Source organism: Trematomus bernacchii, unplaced genomic scaffold (genome assembly GCF_902827165.1).
Source record: "Trematomus bernacchii unplaced genomic scaffold, fTreBer1.1, whole genome shotgun sequence".
NCBI lineage: Eukaryota > Metazoa > Chordata > Actinopteri > Perciformes > Nototheniidae > Trematomus > Trematomus bernacchii.
Genome location: NW_022987648.1, coordinates 18999900 through 19015894, shown reverse-complemented (window position 1 = coordinate 19015894; position 15995 = coordinate 18999900). Strand labels below are relative to the sequence as shown.

Below are 15995 nucleotides of genomic sequence, written 5' to 3'. Positions count from 1 at the left end.
ACAACAGGACAACGCACTTCACAAGCTTGATATGACTCACACAGAGGAGTAACGGTAGTGGCTTTGTCCACACCTTCACAGCCTCGCCTGTTGATAGTCAAACCACACTGCATACTGTTTATATAGGCCCAATATCAATTAACATCAAGTCACACTCCGTTTCCTGGTGTTGCAGGGACACAGCCACCTGCTTTGCTTAACAATAAAGTTTACAAAGGTAAAAGAAAATATGGTTTTCTCATTCCTGGTATCAAAATAAGCAACCATTACAAAAAAGTAACAAATACAAAATCAAAATGTCTGAAAGATGTTCAGGTTTGAGTAAACAAACCTAATATTTTCTTCAAACAAAGATGTATTCTTCTAATCAAATAAAGACAATATTAATTAAATAATTATTGATAATCTTTCTACCTAAATCTACTTTTTTTTCTCTGATGTTTTGAGAATGTAATTGTATTTATTATTTGATAACCAAATGATTTAACTATTGATACTTCAAATCTACAATTACAATTAATAGGAGAACATTTCCTTTTGAATAGCAGTTCTCAGCATCGAAATACAAGATGAATTTATATGAAATAACCTACATTATTATTACACTTGTTTCACGATTCATTTTGATAAAATCATTTCCTAAACTCAATTAAGGTGCAACTTATGATTCTTTATTTTGCAAAACAAGAACCTTCAAATGCTTTTATAAAGAAAATCCAAAAGATAGTTTACTTGAATGAATTATATCAAAATGATATGAAACCTGACCTATTTGGACTACTCTTAAATGTATAAATCAAAAGTGAAATAACATTACAAAAATAAATATGCCATCAAAAATGCATCTATTCTATGTTGATTTTAAATTGCATTGGAAAAGGCCCAATCCTTTCAGATTAAACCTATTTGCAAATATAATTGTATTACAAAGATAATTTAATAAAACAATGACAAAGTTAACCCTTAAAAATTGATATAATTTAAATGGTATATCCCACTATGCTTATTAGCACACTAAAGACATTAACCAACAGAAAAACACAATAAAACACAATTAGCAAACACAGCAAAAAGCAGCTGAAACTACAGCAGCCTCACAAAGCCCAAAACTGCCAGCAGGCCTGAAGATGAGCTCACACATTAATATGGCAACAACAAAAACTGTCAAATGGTTCATTCCTCAAGCCCTGTCACTATAGTAACCATACATACATTACAAATCTAATTCATAACAAAAATGTGTACATTATATTATGATCTGAATACAGGATTTAGACATAGGAAATTGTTTAAGCATTCTAAAGTGTAGCTACTTAAATATAAATGTTTTTTTCTCAAAATATCTGAGAAAACTCGAATGGATTACATCTACATATTAATTATATTGGAAATGGGCATCAGGTAAATATCTACAAACACAATAACAATATCCACTGCAGGACGAAACAACGCATTTTAAGATTTACATTTTTAATTAATGTAAATATTTCTGTAATAATCTCCAAAAGCCCTACGTATTGAATAAACAACGGTAGGAAGGTTTTAACAGCAATGTAAATGATCACCGTGGAAAAGCATTACGTTACACCTCCACATGAGATTTCGCCCAGTTTACACTGATTCGAAATGAACACCTGTACGTGTCATACGCTGCTCTCATGTCGACCTCACAGATATGGCGAAGATTTCACTTTACATGCCTGTTCAGAACATGCGCACACGTCCATCAGCTCCACACTGCCTATTGGACACATGCAGGCACATGTATGGACATTTGCTCTATCGATTCCGCCTATAGCCGTGCAGTGTGCAGGGCCATCATGGCAGCCATTATGAGGCTCTCCCAACATTGCCATGGCCTACGTGCACACTAACTGTGGGGAGTGGCGCAGCATTTTACACCATTTTGCGCCTTGCGGCTTACAAAACGCCTTTAAATCGAGCCATAGAGCGAGGAAACAACACAGCAGCTCGAGTATTGGACACTTTAAAACATACAGTTGTTTTACTTTACGGTGTGCCACAAGAGAGAGAAAAAATCGAGGGCTGTAATGCAGGAAAGTGTAGCCTGCACTGAAGGGGGAGGACTGCTGGAAGAATAAAGTATGGGTCACGTGTTTCTCCACAAGGGGCTTGAATATTTACCTTTTTGTCACGCAATGTAGTCTTTCCCTAAAGCCAAAGTCATTGTTGTGAGAAGAAAAAAAGGTGGAGCTATACGTGTTGAGAGTGTATAGGCTGCACAATCTGCCACATACTAAGGAGTGTATTACGCATTACATAAAGGGGGGATGTTTAATTATTATTTCCATGCAATTAAACGCTTTTATGTTTTTACACTGCGTAGAAACTGACCAAAAGGTTCCTTATGACGTACAAGTGCTGTGTTTTGGATTTCAGAGTAAATACAGATTCGCTCACAAACATTCAACTCGAGCTTTCCTCGCGCGCACACACAAACCGTGTTTCTCACATACATACACACATGTATAGGAGAGGCTCAGCTGATTGGTATGCAACTCATCGTGCAATGCAGTGTTACAGTCAATATTGAAACCTAACTTTATCGCTTACATACAGGGAAAACAGCCTTGCGGGGAAACTAATTATGTAGGCTATGTGAAGCAGCATAATACGAAAGTGTGATTACAGCTTATACAAGATCCAATTAAGAGGCCATTATTACATGCATGCGTTGGGTGTGTTTGTGTGTGTGTCCATGTTTTACAGTGGGATAGGCCTTGCTGCAGATCACGCGATAGGGCAGCAGACACCGTGTGTTCTGCGGATGTTGGGATTAAACTGATTCTTTGTCGCTTTATTTCTGTTGTTTAACCACAATACAATTACATGTCCTTCGCCAGTAAATAAAACATGACCAGGAACGTAAAAAATCACACACAGAAGCCCAGAGAAGAGGGAAATGTGCGAGCTATATTTCACAGCGGAAGCCTACAGGTCACAGTCAGCATGGGGCACAGTCGGTATAGGCGGATGATGACACAAAAGTGTGTGTGAGTGTGTGTGTGTGTGTGTGTCAGAGTGTAGGCCTACCTTAGTTTTCTTGGAACAGAGTAGTCTATCTCTATCACCTTTCCGTGTAATTCAACATTACCTGTAGAGACGAAAATTGATAGTGTAACATTATCTGTGTATCATGAAAGCAACAATGCAAGCTGGTAGGCCTACACAGCAACACTTTGAATCACTTCACCAAGTAGGTGCGTCCCCATTCAAACAGCCAACCCCTAGAAAAAGTACTGTACCCGGGCGCGTTGTGCGCAGGGGCGACGGATAAACTACTGGGTATGTTTGGATAAAAACAACCTCACCGAGACATTTTGTTGGTTAAAATGAGTAGAAATCGGCGCCAACATGAAGCATGATAAGCTTTATAGTAGGGGGGAAATGGGCAGCCATGCTTTCCACTCCCACAACCCGCACTGTGCAATGAGGGGTATTTGTTCTGCTCTGTTAAGAATGCAACATCAAAGAAGAGATGGTAAAGGAGAATGACTTGTACTCTTTCTATTCTAGGTAGGTTTCTTTAATTCTCCGTGACTCAGCCGGGGGTGTATTTGAAGCGCTCCTCGGCGAGGCTTGAACACGGGTTTTCGTTATTATGAGTGGCCTGGCGCAGCACGGAATTAGCGTCTCACCTCGTCCCCCCTCAGCTACCTGTTTATTAGCTCTTTCCTCCGGACCCCCATGACCCACCTCCAAGACACCTCGTAAAAACATACCCAGACATCAGAGGAACATGGATCTGACAAGTTTTCCGCGCTGGCTTTGCTGTGCTCTCTTCAATAAAATCAAGATAAAAAATAAGTGAAAAATAATTATGCCGACCCGAACCATCAGACCATCCCATACATTCCAGCGGGTGATTGCAAAGTAGCGCCCCACACTATCGGAATCTCCAAAATATAGGTTATTGTGCACGGTAATGCCGAAAGGACGGCTAGTGTTTTCTTTAGGCAATCGGGCACTAAAGCCCTCAGTGTGTCCTGTGATCGATAAATTATCCATTTTTGGTTGGAGCGTGCATGGCTGAGCGTTCATCTAAACTCTGATGGCACACGGATGTGATCGCAAACACTGTCCCGAGCAATAATACAAAATAATAATAACACAAGCAATGATTAATATTTCGGACACACCGAGCTATTATGTTTTAACCTGATCTTGCAGTTTGACTCGCTGTGAATTTCCCCTGTCACCAGCAGCATCACTTATCAAATCCACACTTACCAGAAAGAGTCTCTATAACCTTTATGGCCGAGTTCTGGTCGGGGAAGTCCACAAAAGCATAGCCGGATTTCAGCAGGACCTGGTCGGCCACTGGAAGCTTCTTCTCCCCAAAGAGCTCCTTCAAGTCCTCGACAGTGACCGAAGGACTTAAATTCCCAACATATAGTTTGTTCATGATCTGGAAGGAAAAATCTCGTGGGGATATCAGATCTTAACAGTGAGAGTGGCGATAATTCAGAGAAGTAGAAAAATAAAAAATAAAATAAAATAGAAAATCTGACAGGATAAAAAGAAAACCTAGCAATTACCCCCCAGGAAATTACTAAACTATAGGCGACCCCCCAGCACCAACTCTGGCCCCGGTCTAACTCTTTTAACAGGGACTGGGGGGAAAAAGTGTCGTTACGACGCTTCTCTGGAGCCAACAAGCACCGCCTCTAAATAAAATCTCCCTTAAAAATCACAAGAAAAAAATGTTTGGAGGTGCATGTGCGATCACTCCTGGTTCTCCAGCGTGGAAAGTACATTGGGGAATGAAAGTGTCATGATGATCACTCGGTATATTCAGCAAAGGGATGGGCTTTAAGGAAGCAGAGGGGTTATTTCATCAAATCATAATAAGGGCCGTGCCTTGGGTCCCTCCAGGCTGGAAGAGTAAAAAAAAAAAGGGCCACTGTGCGGAAAATCAAGTCGTTGTCACTGTACTTGTCGGCCCAAACAGTGTCACTGATCCCCAGTTTGCCTCTTATTTATTTATGAGACACAGAAATATGGATTTTATAGAGCTGTGGACGCAGGGGGTCCAAATCTCGCCAAAGATGCCTGTTTGAGATTATAAAAGACAATGTAAAATACAAATATCTGAGCATTTTAGAATTTTTAGGACTTAGTTTCAATAATAAAACTGCAAAAGAAGAAAACAGGCTTTTGTTTTAAAACAATACAGAAAGTGAAACCTTAACACAGCCGTTCTTGTAGACTCTGCCCTTGTGCAGAAATGACTGTGAAACAGACATTATTGTTGAACATCCTTGTCAGGTATAACTGATTAAAAGTCCTCAGACCTGCAATTTTACACATTACAAAAGGTGATGGCACTTTTGCTTTGCATTTCCACTTGTGGATAGTGCTAGTGGAGGACTAAGACTAAAACTAAATAAATAATTTCTGATAATTTATTAGTAGTTATTTTAACTATGTGGAGGCCCCTTCAGTGTTAGCTCATATGGTATAGCACATTAATGGGATGTAGGTGTGTGTGTTTGTGGGTGTGTTTTGGAGGTGTGTGTTTGAGGGTGTGTTTTGAAGTATCTTGGCAAGATTTCAAAACAAAAGCTGAAATGCAAGGGAGGCTGTGGAGCTGTATGGCGACAGGCTGCAGTGCTCGTGCATGGATACCTACAGCAGCTACCAGGAGGAGGAGCCTGAGCCTACAGCACTGGAGTGTTTCTACATGTGACTGGCCTCTGCCTTGGAACATTACTGCCACCCTACTGTAGTGGAGAGTGTGCCAGCAGCAGGAGTGACCGTTCCTCTGCTTGTTTACGTCAGTGTGTGAACAGAGGAATGTCCAAACTGTGGCCTATTTACAAAACAGCTCTTCAGTTACCTTCCCGATGACATGCTAACACGAGTTGTTGCAGGCCTCTCTGATGCCAGCAGAATCCTTCTGAGTTCATATAGCATAAGTACTTTTAACAGCAGTTCCATTTTACTTTTCTATAAGTGGATAAACACAAAGCAGTTTAAATTGATCACACACTCAGGATATGTTGGCATCCTTTCTTACTAACATGTTATGCCCTTCTAGGTCAGTGTGCTCACAAATAGTGAGGGAACACAGAGTGATCAAAACAAACAACACACACACGTGGACTTGTGGTACTAGAGGGGAAGAAAAGGGTGCATGTTGTTTTCAAGGTGTGGTCGACGGTGTCTTTTTGCTTTGCTCTCCATTGTCTCTTCATCACATTTCCTGTGTTTGTCATTTTAACTACCCATACTTTCTTAACTCTCATCCTGTTCAACCAATTCTGATTACAACAAAGGAACAATTTAACAATGAATTAAACTGGAGAGAAAAATATATAACATTTTAAAAAGATGTTAACAGGAAGGGGTGGGGGTTGTATACAGGAAGCAAACAACAGCATTACAAGAAAAACAGGATTAAAACAAGAAATACATTTTCAGTTCACATTTTACACTTTCCATTCATATCTAGATCTCAAAAGTAAATAATTCTGCAATGTTGTGCACTATAAAAGTATAAATAAACCATTGACTCAACTATTGCTCACAAATACAGTTTTAAGGAACTGGCAGTTTAATGATTAGTTTGCTTTTTTGTTGGACTGCTCGTGTAAACCTTGCTAATAAGATGTATTGAATACAATCCATCCTGTTCCCTTATTTCAAAGCAGTGTTTTTGTTCAAATGTTTGAAACAAGCAACACAAGCTTAAGAAACTTTTTTAAACACATAAATTGTAGGTAAATACCGCACTTGTGTTTGAAGCTTTTACATTTCTTTAAAGAGGCAGTTGCTGTAAGTGCCAGATATAAAATCCATTAATGAAGATAGTAGCATTTGGTGGATATTTAAAAATGAGGACATGACACCAAAATGATCAGCATTGCTCAGTCAAAATAGTTGAGTTAGCTTTATAAATATATAATATTTGGTCAAACGGACCCTTTAAAATAACACCAGACTAAAATAAACTGAAGCTTTAACAAGTTACTCAGTTAAGTATGTGTAGTACTGTAGTGTACCAGTAGGGGTCAATGTTGGACTGTCATGTTGAGTAGCAGTTTAAACAAAATTAATTAACATGTTTAGCTTCATTTAGTAAGGGTTAATTTTTCCTCATCAGTTTGTTAAAGGACGATAAAGAGTGCCAACAAATAACCATTTCACACACACATGCTGTATCTATATTAGTTTAAACTTGTTACTGATACGCAGTGGCATTTAGAAGACAGATTTACAGCTCCTGGTCAGGGAATATTAGCTTGATAAATCAGACTGAATTGCCATTTAGTTTCACATCATTACTTAAATGACTCGCAGGCTGCAGATATTTGTGTCATCTTTAATATTTGCGACAGGAGGTATTAGATAAGATGGAACTGGATTTAGCCATATCTATGCAATTATTGTTTAATATAACTGGATATATCAATCTAGTAAGGGTCTGTTTCTGTGTAATTTCATAAGTATGAAACAGGTAGCTTATCTTTAAGCTTATGACAAGTTTCAAGGTTTAAAAAAAGAAAAAAGCATTTTAGACTAAATTGAGCTTAATGACAGTTTAATGGTGGTTCCCCAGGAAGAAATGTAGAAGACAAGCACTTCCGTTTCATTTGTTTAAGTTAAGAGAACAAAAATGGTTTGGAAATGATCCCATAGTAATGTAATAAGATGACGGCTACGATACATCCTTGACTGTTTTATAACATCCTTGCAGCAGCAACAGGTTAAAGTATGTACAAATGCTGTGAGGAAGGACATGAGTCAGTTTGGAAAAGAAAGCCTCTTAGTTTTAATCCGTTTAGAGATGAGCGTTCACTCAATTGTTATACAAAAAATACATTAACAAAAACATTAATATATTTTCCACGGCTGACATTGCCTAAACATTTCAAAATAAAAAACACGAGGGTACAGCCCGATTCATGACAACTGCTGACAACTAAAATACATTTACTGGTCATGTACGATAGAAACAGAAGTGTGATTATCACCTTAAGAAGATCTATTCTGAAATCAATCATCAAATATTTCCTGTCTGTGTGGGAGGTGGAGGGGCTTGACAGCAACATTTAGTAGCGTCCTGTGAAGTAAAACAGAGTCTTTAGACAAAATGTAACCCTTTATATTAGCCAATAAAAGAGTAGATTATTGTGGAAATGACTCACGGGGAGAATAAGAGCGCGATCGGGACCGAGTCTTGTAATTCCCTCTGTAGTACGGGGACGGAGATCGCCTTCTGGAACCAGACAACATAAAGACTTTTTGTATTTCCTATTTTTCAGCTTCAGATAAAATACAACAAATTGGGAAAACATTTTATAATCTGGAGGATTTATGCTAAAGGATTAATAGTCACCTGTATGATCGTTGGTGGTCCCTGTCGTCATAGCCACCTCGGTCAGATCCACGGTCGTATCCTCGGTCGGATCCACGGTCGTATCCTCGGTCGGATCCACGGTCATGTCCGCGGTCATAGTCACGTGAATTGCGCCGAGGAGCGCTTGGACCGCTGGGACCACTTCCACTGCTGCTTCCCCCCCCTCCGCTGCACACAGGACAGTTCAACGATGAGACAATTACATTTCCTGCAATTCCCTCTCAATTTGAAAGATTATCCTAATGATATAGCAGTGAGAGCTTAGTTCAAATGTGTCAAGTCTGTATAGTCTGTGGTTAACGCTTGTGTTCTCTCAGCAGCACCATACAGCCATTTTTGTGGAAACAAAACTTTACCTTACTGAGGTCATGAGGTCACTCATTGCTTTTAAACAGGAAACAAAAACAATATAGGCCCAATCCCAAACCACGCCCTACACCCTACCCCTACACACTACCCCTCCGTGACGGGGTGAACTCCGTGGAGTGACACTCGCAGCTCAACGAGGCTCCCTCCTGTCAGATGGAGGGAGTAAATACAGCGGCAAGCTTTGGGAAGGCCTCCCCTCTCTCCGGCAGAAACAGGAAATGCCGCAACTGTATGTAACAACGGTTTCAAATCAGCTTCTCTTAGACAAAAAGTAAAAAAACAATAACTAAAATAAAACTCCAAACATCTTTAATAGTGTTACTTTTTTGTAAAGCTCTTTTAGTTTTAAACCTGATGTTTATAAGCTTCTTTGTTTTTGCAACAATCTATCTAAAGTTGTGTAAATACACACAACTTTATAATAAAATGCACATTTACCTTTTTCTAGACTAAACAGAGGTATGATCCTAAGTTAAAAAAATATGAGGTTATCATGAGGTTGTTAACATCGCAGTTTATCAGTGGATGTTTGCTGGAACTACTTGTAAACAGCGTGTTTCCTGACAGACACACACAGCGTTGAGACCGGTCTCAAGTCAGCACCGATGCAGACTCGCTGTTTGATGGCTTGATAGCCCACTCCCCCTCCACACCGCTCCACACTCGTTGGTTTGGAACAGCACTAAATGTGGCGGACCCTCCGCGCAAATGCGCAAACGGAGGGGTGGTGTGTAGGGGTAGGGTGTAGGGCGTGGTTTGGGATGTGTTGGTTGCAAGGGCTCTATTCTATGTTTAATATTTCACTTTGATTTATTTATAAAGACCATTTAATTGATGCCCATGTTCTCAGTAAATTGAAAAACATTTTCAAACGTATACATACACTGGGTTCTAAATAAAGGTTTATAAATGAACATATAACACTAAAATAAAACAATAATATTAGCTCCTAATGAAAAAAAAACAGCCTCTCAATGTTTTACATAAGAAATGATAAGCATACATAATTAACTCTAATAGAATACATACAAATCGAAGACTTGAGACAAACTTAATATGTTTCCTTACTATGTGGGCCGGCCCATGTAGATTCCAGGGGTCGGGGTGTGCGGTCTCTTTGTGATGGAGAAGTCCACCCTGATCCTACGACCATCCAGCTCCATGCCATTGGCTCGCTCCTTTGCCTGACGGTGAACAAACATTGCATTACTGTTTTGGACCCAGAAAGTATTTCAGGGTTGAGGAGTGCCGGGGGTCTTTTCAAACTCCTGCTCTTTTACCTCTTTCGCATCAACAGAGTTCTCAAAGTAGACGAAAGCAAAGCCCCTGGAGCGCCTCGACTGCTGGTCGCACACAATAGAGACATCCGCCAGGGGGCCGTACTTAGAGAAGACGTCCCTCAGATCCCTCTCTGTGGTGTACAAACTCAGGCCAAACACTCCCACGCAGCCATTTGGATCTGGATTAGCCTGCAATTTTAGAGATATTACAGTTGTGAAGAGTCTTTCATACTAAAAACCAAAGCTTTTCTGTTTTTTATTTTTCACAATTTAATTTCTTTATTCTGAGTATATTCAGACAGCATGCAGAAAGAACAAAAGCAAAACTGATCGACTTCTGAATAAGGCTGCAACCGACAATCATTTTCTTTGTCTTTTTTCTTCTTAAATGTATTGATTAGTTGTTTGGTAAATGAAATATTAACCAAAATGCGATATGTGGATCAGTGTTTCCCAAAGCCCAAGATCACATTTAAGAAGCTGGAGATAGAGATGACAGACTTTTATTTTCTTACAAATTCACTCAAACCAATTAAAATATCAAAATAGTAGGAGATTCATTTAGTAGTCGACAACATAATGATTTATATTGGCAGGTCTTCTTTTACAATAGGAGAAAAAGTAATATAACCTACTCACAAGGGCCTTTGAGTACTTACGCGGTTGCCGATGTGCCGGCGTCGGTCAGACATCGGGGAGCGGCTGTGGCTCCTGCGCCGGCGCTCACCGCTGTACGAGCGGCTGTGAGACCGGCGGCGATGGGACCTTGAGCGGGAGCGAGAGCGGCTATAGTGTCTCCTCGAGCCGCGGTGCGACCTGTAGACAGAAACACAATTTTATTGCTTGAATATTTATGTACAACCAACTTCTCTAAATCGTCTCCAAAAGATAAACAAGAGGGAGTTTTGTAAAATAATGATAACACAGACACTCACCCAGATTTCGACCTGGATCGAGAGAGAGATTTAGAGCGGGAGTGGCGGGAGCCATCTTTTGAGTGGGCAGGCGACAGAGCTGGGGAACGGCTTGCTGAATTCCTGGAGCCTCGTGGACTCACACTCCGGGATGAGAAGCGAGAATCCTGAACAAACCACACACACAATACCTTCATTAGGATGAATGAGATGACAAAGTGACGTTTGCCTAATTAGTTTTATGTAAAAAGTACAAAAAATAACATCATTTAGGATTGTGGAATAGGAATGCAGGTATATATATATATTATCGATGAATAATGTGATGTCAATAGGATTACTTTTATAAATACAATTAAAATGTCAATATTATGGAGAAACAAATGTTTCAGTTGTGTAAAAATTGTAGTCATTTTAACTGTTCAAAGACAACAACATGCACGCATTTGACAAACAGACCAGAGATTTACTTAGCGCTGTGGCCTTATCCAGATTACTTCTTTAACTTCATTTCTGTAACTTCATTACTTCACATTATTCTTCTTTCTTCGATTGTTATACTTCTTCTGACTTCCCCCATCTCACACACTGCCCAAACTTCTTCCCCTTCACATGTTTAGCATGCATTGAACAATTCAGCTTCACACATCTGAGCTGCAAATTATTGAAAATAAAGAGCACTTCTTCCGCATTTTCTTCGTCCAATCTTAACCTTAATGAAAAAGAAAAGGATGAAGAATGACTTCAACTAAAACTGCAGGATCATTAAACTTTGAACATGCTATTAAAATATCATCACATGCTTCCAAATGTTTTAGACCACACAATACAAATATTTATGAATGTAAAGTCCTACAAATATTTCACATTCAGTGGTTCTCCGTTCACTGTTATGTCTTATTGGCCACTTGTAGTTAGAAGTATACAAACATTTGGGTTGTGTCTTGACCTTTTTGTTGGACGTGTGAAACAAAATAACATTGAACCCCAGTCTCCTATACATGTGTACGATAGCAAGAAAAAAGGTAGAGAATAAAATGAGTTATACTGTAATTACTAATCATTTTTTACCTTTACATTTATTTTGCAACAACAAAATATGTTCCATAGAATAAAACCATTATTCAAAGTGGCCTCTAACGCATCACACTGTTTATAAAACCACTGAATGTCAAATATTCTTATTAAAGTTTAAACTGTGTATTCATTAAGGGATTAAAAAATGTTATCTTGGTTTAAGGTAAACCACACAAACTCCAAATGCTTCTGCCACTCATTTGTATAACATCACTAGCACTGACAAGACAGACATGAAATCATATGAGCCACATTCAGCAGAGTAAAACCAACAACCTGCAACTGAAACAGAATATACTAGGTGTGAATGTGAGTGAATGCTAATGAAGGAGAATACATTTTTCTAACCCATGTTAAACACGGATGCCTTCACTTCATCATCTGTTTGTGTTTAAATATCACTGTTGGCTAAAGTTGGCATGAACACTGCAGCCTGTGGCCTAGCTAACAATGTTCAGCTAACGGTAGCCAGCTAGCTATCTAAGTTAACAGATATTAGCAGACTATTATTTAATGCAACGTTACTTTGGACGTGGCTTATTGTTTTATAGTTGAGTAATGTATTATAGCAAATAAAACAAGAACATTAAAAAGTCCATGTTTGATAAAATAGCTCATAATCCAGCCTTACATTTCGACTTGAGTTGAGCTTGCTAGCTAACGTTTGCCAACAGTCAACGTTACCTCTTTACAACCTAGTTCTTTATATATTAACGCTAGCCTTCTTCAAACGTTAATCATACATACCCGCTCGCCGTAACCTTTGCCACTGTCGCTCATTTTAGTGCCGCAATATCACAGTTGTTTATGCCGCTATGCTAACCAGCTAGCTACAAACCACCGTAGTTTGTTTGTGGAGTGTGCTGCTGCAGGAGCGACTATAAGCCCCTCCCCCTGCGCGGCATTATTCCATGCGTTGGGCACATGACCACAAAAATAAGCAACTACATTCTTACATATTATATTAATTAATTATTAATAATGTAACCTTTTACGAGTAAGTTCTATATGTTCAATCAGACTCTGTCTTTCTAATAACATAGTAGACTAAACTAGGCTATTGAACAATGGCTAGGCGAAAGTGTTGAGAGTGAAATGTAAGTTAAATAAAGGTTTAACCTTGAGGGTTTTACAATCAAGCAACTGCAAAGAAAGTGTGAATAATGAAAACATTAAGTGCATAAGGTGTTAAAAAAAATTGTAATTGTGTGCAGTGATCAGCAATGTTCACTGAAAATCTGAACAGAAAAGGGAGAAAAATACTTCTTAAAGATAGAGATGTGACAAATGAAGTGAAAAACAGTCTAATACTCAATACATTTTACATTTTCTTTATTTAAATTGAACAGGATTTGTGAATGAAGCAGAAATGGAACAATTGATTTGAAGATGTGATGCAGTGATCTACTTGGCAGCAGTGGATGTTAAATGTTGATGTTAAACTTACTACAGTGAGATGCCAGCTTTATTAGTGAAAAGCAGCTTTATATTTACTTTATTTATATCTCAAACTAGTAGATTGTACTCAGAACTGACTCGACACAATCTAAAAGCAGGAAGCTATCTAAAAGTAAATACTAAATTAGCATAATATTGTTTCCCATAAAATGTAGGCTTATGACCGGAGGTTACAATTAACCATTTTCCACAGAACTTGACACACACTCTGGATCCAGTTAGTTGACTCCTGTAGTGGGGAGTAGAGAGAAAATCAATCAATCAAAAGATAATTCAACATCTTTAAAGGAGAGAAAGATATATATTTTCAGGCAAATGTTCAAATCAACCAACCACAGTTGTATAGGACATTTATTTTATGAAGATCTAGAATACTGGGTCCGTCTCGCTGGCCAATCGGAACATAAGGATCTGGTCTGGGGATGATTGTTGGTCCACCATCTTCAGAGAAGGCATATCTGGATAAAAGATACATGAAGCATATGGTATGGTGACGCCCCAGCTAAACATGGAAAACCAATAATGATGTTGCCTGAAAGATCACTCACCTTCCATAATGCATGACAGAGTTGTAGTCATATGGACTGTTGAGATTGTTTGTTTCCTGTTTCCTGAAGTTATGAGCTTGGTCTGTCAAAACATAAAAGATACAAGGACACAACACTCATAAGAAAAGGACTCAAAAGGTAAAGAAAGTGCTCTATGGATGCAATGACATAATGCGCCAACCTGCCATGATGTTTTTCCATACAATTGAGACATAGTGGTCTCGATCTGAGCGAGATTGCTCATGTACAAAACCAAGAGCATGCATGAACTCGTGGGCAGCGACTCCTGACCACATGCACCCAGGAGTCTGCAGTGACAGGGTCTGGCTTCCTCCAGTCTGCCCCAGGAACGACCAGCAGCTTTGGGTACAAAACGGGAAATGACCATCTCAATGGAAAATCACCATATTATAATGAAATACACGGCACATTTCAAACCACATGTAGCAATCATGCTCACCCATATCTAGGCTGAATATCAAGAAAGCTGGCTTCCTGAGTACGTGGAACAAATTTAATACACGTTCCAGCAGTAATGTCTTGCATCCCAGTTTCTATGGTGATTCTGTCCATGTCCTCTGCCAAAAAAAAATAAAAGATAATAATTTGACAAAGATTTGAATTGTCAATGCCTTTACAATGTGTTTTTACATCGGGGGATTCATACCATATATTGGAGAGAGCATGAAGGGAACATAAACAAATCCATCAACTGCTTTAGGCCACAGACAGGCATTGCCAGGGCAGGTTATGGCACTCCGGAAATACGAGCTGGCAATATCTCCATCTCTGAAGGACATTCCTCTGGGAAATCGCAACCCTAGTAATACAAAATAATTAATAAGTCCAGGGTATACAAAAAAATGTTTGGTAGAATTTTAGAACTCAATTATGCCTTACTGTGATTGACTTCCAGGATTTTATCCATTGCGTTCATGTCATCATGATCATGGTCTGTAAATTCGTTTGAAATCCCACCTGAGTATGTCCTTCTCAACCTCACTTTTGCCTCATGTAGTCCAGTAGAATTCTGTAATGAAAAGTTGCATTATGTTTTCGAAGATCGATTAAAGTGGAAAAAAATAAAATATTTTCTCTTGGTACTAACCTTAACAGGTAGAGTGTACGCCTGGCTCAGCAGGCCAAACAAGACACCCAGAAGGATCATGGTAGAATGCATTGTTGTGTTTGAGACTGGTGCACCAGGTTCAGTCTGCTGTTTTCTGATGCCAGAGCCTCTCCTCCACTGAGTCTATATACCCACTTCTCCTCCAGAGGTCTGCACTGATTGGGCAGTTATTCCATGATGAAGCATGATTAAGACCCCTCATCATCCAGCGTGTGTAATTTACTCAAGTCCACTGCTGATCCGTAAGAGGTGCTCTTGATGCTGACCTTCACTGTGCCCCGTACTTAGTGCATGTAAGGTTCAGCACTTTTAGAAAGTAAGACTCTTTAAAGGTGCTACAACACAGCAGGAGAATAACTGTCCACCAAGTCCAACAGACCAGCAATTTGTGTCTGACTGTAATGGCAACCAGTGATTTTGCGATAAATCATCAGTTGATAACTGGCTTGACCACAATAATTTTGTCATGAAGGTAAATATATAAAAACTAACCCTTATCCTTCACCAAAGTGTATTTATATATTTACCAAGGGGCCAATTTGAAGGGCAAAGACTGAGGAAAGTTTATGACATTTTGCCTGTGGTGTTTTAAGAACATTAGTTCTATAATATTTCGGGTTAAGGGTGCATTGTTTCAAGAATACATTCATGTGCTGTCATACCATAAATGAGTTCCTTGCAGACCCTAGTTACTCTTTGCTCAGTGAGTTTTGCTTGCCGGTATCTTCAGGCACAATATATTTAAAGGTCATCTATTATGCAAAATCACACAACATGTGTCACCTCTGTGTAAAGAGATTCTGAAAGTTTCAGGAAAAAAGATTCGCACACTTTTGG

The 15995-nt window shown here is 39.2% G+C and overlaps 3 protein-coding genes across 5 annotated transcripts in view; all 3 read right to left on the bottom strand.

Moving 5' to 3' along the window:
* Positions 1 to 4726, bottom strand: part of igf2bp2a (insulin-like growth factor 2 mRNA binding protein 2a) — a 44781-nt gene extending 40055 nt beyond the window's left edge. Inside the window, exons 1-2 of the mRNA XM_034134219.1 lie at positions 4252 to 4726; positions 3055 to 3115 (exon numbers count right to left, since the gene is read on the bottom strand). Of these exons, the coding sequence (XP_033990110.1) occupies positions 3055 to 3115; positions 4252 to 4426 (236 nt within the window). The 5' untranslated portion in view covers positions 4427 to 4726. The remainder of the gene's footprint in view (positions 1 to 3054; positions 3116 to 4251) is intronic.
* Positions 4727 to 7771: 3045 nt separating this feature from the next.
* Positions 7772 to 12916, bottom strand: tra2b (transformer 2 beta homolog). Of its 3 annotated transcripts, none has more exons than XM_034134545.1 (8): positions 12771 to 12916; positions 10968 to 11113; positions 10692 to 10848; positions 10033 to 10221; positions 9821 to 9936; positions 8363 to 8551; positions 8172 to 8242; positions 7772 to 8086 (listed from the first exon to the last, which is right to left on the bottom strand). In XM_034134545.1, exons 1-8 carry the CDS (start codon positions 12801 to 12803, stop codon positions 8076 to 8078), a joined length of 912 nt encoding a protein of 303 aa, XP_033990436.1. In that variant the 5' UTR covers positions 12804 to 12916; the 3' UTR covers positions 7772 to 8075. The 3 variants fall into 3 exon arrangements, with proteins under 3 accessions (XP_033990436.1, XP_033990438.1, XP_033990437.1); XM_034134547.1 differs by having other exon boundaries at positions 8172 to 8239; XM_034134546.1 differs by having other exon boundaries at positions 10968 to 11658; positions 12771 to 12886.
* A 783-nt stretch (positions 12917 to 13699) lies between these two features.
* LOC117485634 (high choriolytic enzyme 1) lies at positions 13700 to 15209 on the bottom strand. Its single transcript, XM_034134239.1, has 8 exons — positions 15138 to 15209; positions 14930 to 15059; positions 14697 to 14849; positions 14490 to 14607; positions 14211 to 14389; positions 14030 to 14111; positions 13815 to 13939; positions 13700 to 13710 (listed from the first exon to the last, which is right to left on the bottom strand). The coding sequence occupies exons 1-8, from the start codon at positions 15207 to 15209 to the stop codon at positions 13700 to 13702; spliced, it is 870 nt and encodes a 289-aa protein (XP_033990130.1).
* Positions 15210 to 15995: the final 786 nt, after the last annotated feature.